The following is a 7,978-nucleotide window of genomic DNA, read 5'->3' on the forward strand; positions in this document are numbered from 1 at the left end:
AAAGTGACTAAAGCAAACAGAAGACATGTGATCAGGGTGATGGTGCTTTTGTAAATAACAAAAATGAGCAAGGTTCTCTTATAATGACTCTTTTTTATTTGTAAACAACAACAATGCAAAAACGCAAGTGTGAATGAGCACAAACGGTTTTCAGAGGTAAAAAGCAGGACAATGTTCAGCATACAAAAACATTTAATACATCACAAAGCCGCCTCTTTACCTCAGATTTCCACCTCTGCTGTCTGCGTGTCATTACAGCTGCTCGGGTTGACAGAAGTGCAACGACGACTTCATATCAACCCCACTGGGCTCCACATAAATCTGTCTCAAAAAGTCACAAATCAGAGTTTTCCTGCTAATTAAACTCTACGTGGATCGTCTGAGAGGATTTGACTGCTTCACTGACGGTCCGAGAGCAGCCGCCTCCACGCAAACAGCATCATGACAGAAATCGTCACAAGATGAGAGGCCGGCAGAGATTTTCCCAATACACAACAGAACATTCAGGTCATGCTCACACAGTGAGCCTGTTACACGAACACGGTGGCTCAGTCACGCTCTCGCCACATGCTTCACGATGAAAGCATCCGAATATTACACTCAGGACAATACAACGAATTCTCCCTGATGAGGACACGACTGTGCAAAATGTCGAGCTCCTGCAGAAACGCAAACAACCATGCATTGTAAATGTACTTGGAACAAACACCAGGCTGGCTGCTTGTGGTGTCATCAATGATGTGAATGAACAGTGACTCACGAAAATGCGGTGAAAAGACAAAAATAAGCAACAACACTGGTTATTGTTATAATGTGCTTCAGCTGTGAAATCCCTTTTTGTTTGAAGGCAGATAAGTTTAGTCCCACTACAGACCAACTCTGTGGACCTACAGACTGCATGTTCCTATCTTATCACTTATTAAGGAAATGTTTTTGCCCATAAATGTCTTCAATGTTGGATTTGACACAACAACTGTATTCTTCAGTAACTGGTATATTTTGAATCTATAAAATCCTTCAGTACAAACGTCCCTGACATCATTGCAAACACATTTCATCTCCAATCAAAACCTTTGATCACAAGACATTCAGCGTGCAGATCCCTTTTACTGAAATTATATTAATGCTCATAAATGAATCGGTGAATCAATAAAGTTCACGTGTTTTCAAAACTTTCAATTCCTAAAAAAAGAATTTTCCGTGTTATTTTAGGGTTTGTAAGCCATGATTGGGCAGCAACTCCCTCACATTACAGCCACAGTTTGAGCAGATCCATAGAGTTGTACTCAATCCCATCACCTCAGGATTGTACTATGAAGTGAGACTAAGGTCAGAAAGCTTATGTCGAGCTTACAGTCAGAATTTATAGTGTCTCAAAAGCAGCTCTCCTTTAAACCTGGCAAAATCACAAGCTCAAAACAGCCTGTTTAGCCAAAATTAAAATGCATTACTGTCAGTTACATCCATCTGTGCATTTCTTTTTATCTTGCAAGGCAACAAGATGGAGTATAAATACCTCAAAATAACTATGACTTGTATTCTATATGTCTGCACTAAAGTGAATCCAGACAAAAAACACATTGTGTGCAGTTCCTGTTAAAATTTATGAATCACTTGTATTATTTTTAATACTGAATTTAATTTGGACTTATCTGCCAACGTTGACACTGCAGTGGGTGTTTCAACAGGTCTGAGGACCCTTTTCAAATATGTGAAAGATTTTGTATTTATTGAATTATTATAGGATTTCTTATTTCCTCTTTTTCCTGTGAATTTGTTTGTCGTATAATAAAAAAAAATAATCCAAGTGGTTAAAAGAGGTTTTAAAGATTGTGGAAAAACCTTTAAAATGCAGTAGGCATGATTTCACCGATATTAGTGATGATACTAAGCTGTTAAATAACATTAAGCCATTAAATAAGATAAATTACTTGATAATTAATATTTAAGGACAACACAGATCAGCCAATGTTTTTAAAAAGGTAACATGCATTACAGACATATCTAATTTAAGCCTGAACTCTTTCTATGGTATCTTTGGAATTTCTGTACTGCGTTCTTTTGTTGGCTGATTAATATTACACCTGATGGATTCCTTGGTCAGGCTCATGTACCGCGGAGTTGACATCATCGATCGAGACATGAACAAACTGAGTTTTAAATGTGAATACTGGAGGCTTCTTCTGTCAGTACCTCACACACTCTGGGTTAGACTAAGAGGATGGGTGTCACAGGAGGAGGCGAGGGAGAGCCGCTGTCTGATGGACTGTTTCCCAGCAGCATCTCCTTCTCCCGGTGCAGACAGGGCCCGCTGATGTGCTGGCTGTGAGAGTGGTAGAGCCGCAGGAAAGCCAGGATGGAGTGAACCAGCCACAGAGCCGTCACAAGCCACAGCGACGCCTGAGAATGAAGAGAGATGCTTACAGTCACGTATCGAAAAAACACTGAACAGACACATGGTGAAGGATAACGATGCAGAAAGCACCCAAGAAGTTTGTGAAATTCCTGTGTTTTATTATTCTGTTACTGAGTAATAATTAGCAGATATCTGTGTCTGTGCTTTGCATCTTTACAGGTTATAAATGCAGCTGCTTCAGTTGCTGAATCCATCTTTTTTATCCTTATAATGGAACGTGTGGCTCCAAAAGAACTACCATGGCAAAGGTCAAAACACCAGCATGGAAGGTTCAAAAACATGGGCCCAAAAGGCAGCAGATGACTTTTATATTTATGTGTGATCCACAAATGGTCACTTCTGCCTCCGAATGACCAACATGGCTGAGCTAAAGCAGCGCACACAGGGGAAGCAATTCATTCAACCTTTGTAGTGAGTGGATGCTTCAGACTCTGGTTGCCTAGGTAACCCTCTAATGTATATAGCACACACTCACATGTCCATCTTCCACTCTCATTTTATGCCATTTTTAACAATACATCAGTGAAACAACAGTTATCATCTCAGTATAACGACTGTCAGCAAATTCTTGGAGGTAGATTGGTGAAACTATGGGACCGGAGCTGAGAGAAATGTACAAACAAGTAGAAAAACTGAGTTAAGACCCAGCCTATTGTTTCGATCATTTAAAACTCCGGGACAAAGATTCACAGGAGAAATCTAAAAATCAACAATGCGGCTCCAGAAATGTGGAAGTCCAAAAATCAATTTGTAAAAACATACAGTCTGTGTCTTTAACAAACACCACTTCCTGTGAGACTTTTGATTTCAGGGACGAGTCGATAGTTCACTGTGACGACAGCAGGAGAGATGAGGGGACGCCGTTTTTAGACGGGACAGATTAGAACTGGAAAAACTGAAAAATGACCGTAGCCGAGAGCGTCACCGTGTCTCATCAATATGAGTCGGTTTGTTGCGGGAGTGAACCTCGCACACTCGTTTCATTGTTTCCAAAAGACAGATTAGATCAATCCTGCCCAGGACACTGAATGGAGCTGCAGAAGCTGCTAGAACGGAGGCTGACATCAGCTCTTGTGTCGATCAATGATGTTTTGTAACAAAAACACAAAGCACTGACAACATCAAAGAAACTCCTAAATGCATGCTTTTAATTCCTGGATAAATCTGCAAAACAGACAAGCTTCAGACGAACATGATGCCGAACAAAAGTGGTTTCTTCTGACAGAGGAAACCTGCTTTCCTGTTTCACGCGTCTGCTTTCCTAAAATATCAAATCTGTGACAAAAGATCTGTTGCCATTAGAAACAGCTCACACAACATCACTGCAGCTGACACCGAATCAAACAAAAGGGTGGAAAAAAACCCCTGAAATGAGTGACTACAGTGATGTGATCAGGAACAATGTTTACATACAAAACATCCTGTATTTAAGCACAAAACGGGGATAAATCTGTAAATACTACTGCAGCTGCTACACTGATGGGAGCTCATGCTGTTATTTTTAAAGGTTCATCTATTAATCAATTACTGTGTTATAGCATTAATGGCCACAGGGGAGGTCTTCATCAGTTGGAAAGTTTTTTAACCTTATGAAAATACAGTTAATTTGGCCATTGGGGTCAGATTAGACTCTTTGTCGGGCTGATTCAGTCCCCTTGGCCTTATGTTTGACACCCCTGTTCTATAATTTCAGATGTCTAATTAGCTTGTTGTGATCATTTTAATATTACTTAAGTTATCTGTCTGAACTGTTAAATAATTATTTTCTTTTTTCTTCATCGTGCTCTACCTCCTTCAGCCTTTCAGAAAAGCAGACAGCCGAACTGTGAAGCTCTTGTTTCAGAGGCCTGGGAGGAAGTCGGTGTCCCTTTTGCGTTCTGGTGTGCGCAACATTTTGGGTTTGCTTGTATTTGAGCATTCCTACCTGCGCCAGACTGAGCTCTGTGAAGAAAGATGAAGTGTCCACGTCCAGGTAAAGCGGCACAGACTGGGACTCTGCACAGCTGAATTCAAAACAAACAAGAATAGATGAGAAAAGGACCTGAAGATATGCTCAAACAAGATGACAGCTACACACACGCTTTAAAAACACACATTTTAACGTCAACCCTGAATCATTTTCTTTTTAAAATCACACATGGAGCAACAAAAGAAAAGTCTGGAAATGTGCAGGCCTCTCGATGTCAAACTGAGCAGGCATCCATCCACAACATCAAAGGGGCGTCTGCGTTAGATGTACCTGAATGGCTGTGTGTCGTTTTCTGTCACAACGTCGCACCACGAGCTGAGTCCTAGTGACAAGATGACACTGGCTCCTCCAGACAGGAAGAACACGCACACGCTCAGCAGGACCGTGAGGAAGGACGAAAACAGAGTGCTGGGCAGAAACAGAGAGAGAGAGATGGCCATCAGACACACAGAGAGCTGAGGCTTAAGGCCAACGTTGGAGCAAATGCACGATTAATTTATAATATCAACTGCAGCTACATCCCCTCTTTCTGCTGCTTCAGTTATCACAGTAATGTTTTTATTTCTACAGATTTCCTCAACAGATACAGACGAACAGTATATACAGTACTGCACAAAAGTCTTGAAACACCCCTCATCGCTTTACATTGTACAAGTAAATTGGGAAATGGATAAAGCTATTTATGGAAACATCGGTAAACATACATGGAAATACAGTATATAAGCCAAAAACCATACAATCTGAACAAGCTTGTAAGTCAACCAGGACAACCTTAACTCTCTTTCAGTAGTCTTAAAATTACATCTGCTGTAAAAGTAACACAGCATTTCAGAAAAGGAACATCATACCAACAGTAAAATACGGTGGTATTGTGGTGGTTTGCAGCTGTTTTGCAACAGAACAATGTTAGCAAAACTCTCTGAACTTAAATCGTAAGAAATAAATGTGTAGTTCTGTTAGCTCCTTGTCCATTTTCCTTTACTGTGGATCCACTGTAAAATTTAATCTAATAAAATTGAATTGTTTATTACTTATTCACACTGGTCTAGTAACCCAGGGGCTAGGCCTTTATCATTGGGAAAAGCTATAAAACGTATGAAAACAAAGCTAAATGTCCAAAATTTATGCCAAACTTCACATTATGCAAAGCTGTCCAGAGGGCCATACTGGAGTCTCTGCCTGGCCAAATACCACCCACGGGCCTTATGTTTGACACCCCTGCTATGACTACTGTGATAACTGCAGTTTGTTTTTGTAGGTCATGTGACCCACAGGTTTGGTTTAGAAAGGCCCAGCAGCTGGTTGACATCAGGGGCCTGAGCATGACTCAGAGGTGTGTCAAACCCGCACCTCCGGGGTCAGAACCGGCCGGCAGAAGGTCCACTTTGGCCCACCTGATGAAAAGTGTGAAAGTTGCAGCTGAGACCTTGTTTATTTTTTTCCTTTGACTTAATGTAGGTGATGCTCCCGGTGTGGAGAGGCAGTACCAGCATTTCTATAATGAAACGTTGAGAATTTTTTTCACATGTAGGCAAGCTGATTCATAAAGACCTAAAATACTGTTGTTGTTGTTGTTGTTGTTGTTGTTTAAGTAAACTCGTTATTCTTAAGAGCTCTCAATGTGTTTCTTTCTTCTCCTGTTTCTTTACACTACACTTCTTTTTTTTGGGGGGGGGGTCAAAAAACATCACTAGAATAAAGGATGCAGATATATTCAGAACATTTTCTCCTCTCCTTAACATGGCCGACAGCCTTCTGTGCTGGTGGATACGCTGACTGATCATCCACACCACATGACTGCGTCCGTTTCTGCATGCATCCGTTTATATATGCCTTCATCTATTTTAATGCGTTTGCAGGATCTCCAAGTACCACCGGACTACTGTGGCACCATGCAGCATTATCTTTCTGCAGAACATAACCAAATGTAGGTCAGTAGTGTTGTACCCGCCCTTCTCTGTGTTTTGAGACGTATGGAGGGGTGGGTGTGTGCTGCAGGGAGACTCACTCGTCATGTTGTCCATGCAGATAGAAGAGGCACCTCCAGCCCTGCGCAGCTCCGTACAGCACCGTGAAAATGCCCACAAAAGTGGCGAACTGGCAGGCTGCCGGCGGCCCCCACTGCTGCACCACCAGGTGATCCACGACTCCCGTCGTGCCCGTCGGCTCCACCTGCTCATCCGTCCTCCAGTATCCACTGGAAAAGAGGGCGCAGCGGCCTTTGAAAGCGGAACCGTTCAGAGCCATCGGGACCACCACCAGCAAGCCCGCTGCTACCGAGAGGGCGTGAGCCGTGCAGTGCGCCAGCAGTAGTCGCCGGTCCAGCTCCATGACGCAGCACGAACACCAGATACACGGTTAGAGTACCCACGCTGAAAGAAGCAGATATCAGCACATCCCACTGTCTGTCTGCTGTACTGACCCCGTTACGGGTATTTAAAGGAGCAGGGCGGGGACCGAGCCGTCGCTCCCACCGTTACACAACCCGCACGTACTGCCAGAGAGGAGGGGGACACACAGAGGGCTCACTCCGCCAAAAAAAATCCAGGAACCAAGCAAGAGAAAACGCATCGCTGTAATCATGCCTGCATTTCAGCACAAACACTGAATGCAAAGCTGCTGCTGTTCTTTCTTATCTTAAAAAAAAATACTTTTTTTTTCTTTATTCTTTCTGCCTGTCAATTCCGCTTCGCCATTTTACACACGCACTTGTTCATATAGAAACCTAAATAGCTATAGAGATAGATAGATATAGAGCTCGTCCTGGACAAGCAAAGATGTTTGGCATTTAACTCCTGATTCGGATTCTCGCAAGATCTACTAGACATGACGGGTATTTAAACAATTACACAAAATAAAATTATCAGAAATAAGGAGGCACACATTATTATCATTTCCACCTCCACGTTTCTATTCTTGGACTCTGCTTTGCATGACTCACTGTTTGACATAGCTCCTATCCTTGATTTAAGGTCACCCTCCCTTTAAACCAACTTTTTTAATGATTGACTGTCTGCCTCTAACACAATCATATCCATATCATAATATATAGCCAAAAGTAGAAAAAATTGTCACAAACTGTGTTTAGACCTGAGCTTTTGGCTCACATGAACTAACCCAGAGAAATTAGAATAATTAGTTTGAATGCTTGTATTGAGACGCTATTTTTATTCAGTTTATTTTTTGCGGGTTATCTCCTTCAACTTAGAAAAACATTCAAGCACCATTAGAGTTCTCATCTTTTAGACATGTGTGCTTCTATTTTTGTTATTTATAACTTCTTCTTCTTCTTTTTTTTAAATTGTCAACTTTATTCAGGGGAAATTTATAAAATATTTCAATGGGGAGACTCTTCAAATTCTCATTCAACGTACTCCTCTTTCAACTCTAACTACTTCCACATAAGTGAACCAACAGACACCATTCAAACTTTAAAACTTCATTGGGAAGAATGTCAGGCATTGGTGGAGTTTCAGAAGGGGGTTTAAAGATCTAGAAAATGTGGGGTTTTTTGCTACATCGGCAATTGTAGTGAGCATCACTGGTGTAAAGTTTGCAACGTTAGTGAGCAGAATTTCAGGTGAATATTTCTC

At 41.7% G+C, this 7,978-nt stretch overlaps 1 protein-coding gene across 1 annotated transcript; it reads right to left on the reverse strand.

Annotated features, from left to right (window-relative positions):
• Positions 1–73: 73 nt before the first annotated feature.
• On the reverse strand, positions 74–6,880 carry LOC146717841 (transmembrane protein 179). The gene is made up of 4 exons (XM_085431755.1): positions 6,394–6,880; positions 4,656–4,793; positions 4,341–4,419; positions 74–2,400 (listed from the first exon to the last, which is right to left on the reverse strand). The coding sequence occupies exons 1-4, from the start codon at positions 6,714–6,716 to the stop codon at positions 2,209–2,211; spliced, it is 732 nt and encodes a 243-aa protein (XP_085287881.1). The 5' UTR covers positions 6,717–6,880; the 3' UTR covers positions 74–2,208.
• Between the last annotated feature and the right edge of the window lie 1,098 nt (positions 6,881–7,978).

Source organism: Copadichromis virginalis, linkage group LG2 (assembly GCF_057382275.1).
Source record: "Copadichromis virginalis isolate Kocher_CV1m ecotype Utaka linkage group LG2, C_Virginalis_male_GT1.1, whole genome shotgun sequence".
Lineage (NCBI taxonomy): Eukaryota > Metazoa > Chordata > Actinopteri > Cichliformes > Cichlidae > Copadichromis > Copadichromis virginalis.

Coding starts and splice junctions, on each gene's coding strand:
- LOC146717841 (XM_085431755.1), bottom strand. CDS start 6,716: ATGGAGCTGGACCGGCGACTACTGCTGGCGCACTGCACGGCTCACGCC. Junction 4,794..6,393: donor CTGCATGGACAACATGACGA/GTGAGTCTCCCT, acceptor GTTTCTGCCCAG/CACTCTGTTTTCGTCCTTCC. Junction 2,401..4,340: donor CAGAGCTCAGTCTGGCGCAG/GTAGGAATGCTC, acceptor CTTCATTCTCAG/GCGTCGCTGTGGCTTGTGAC.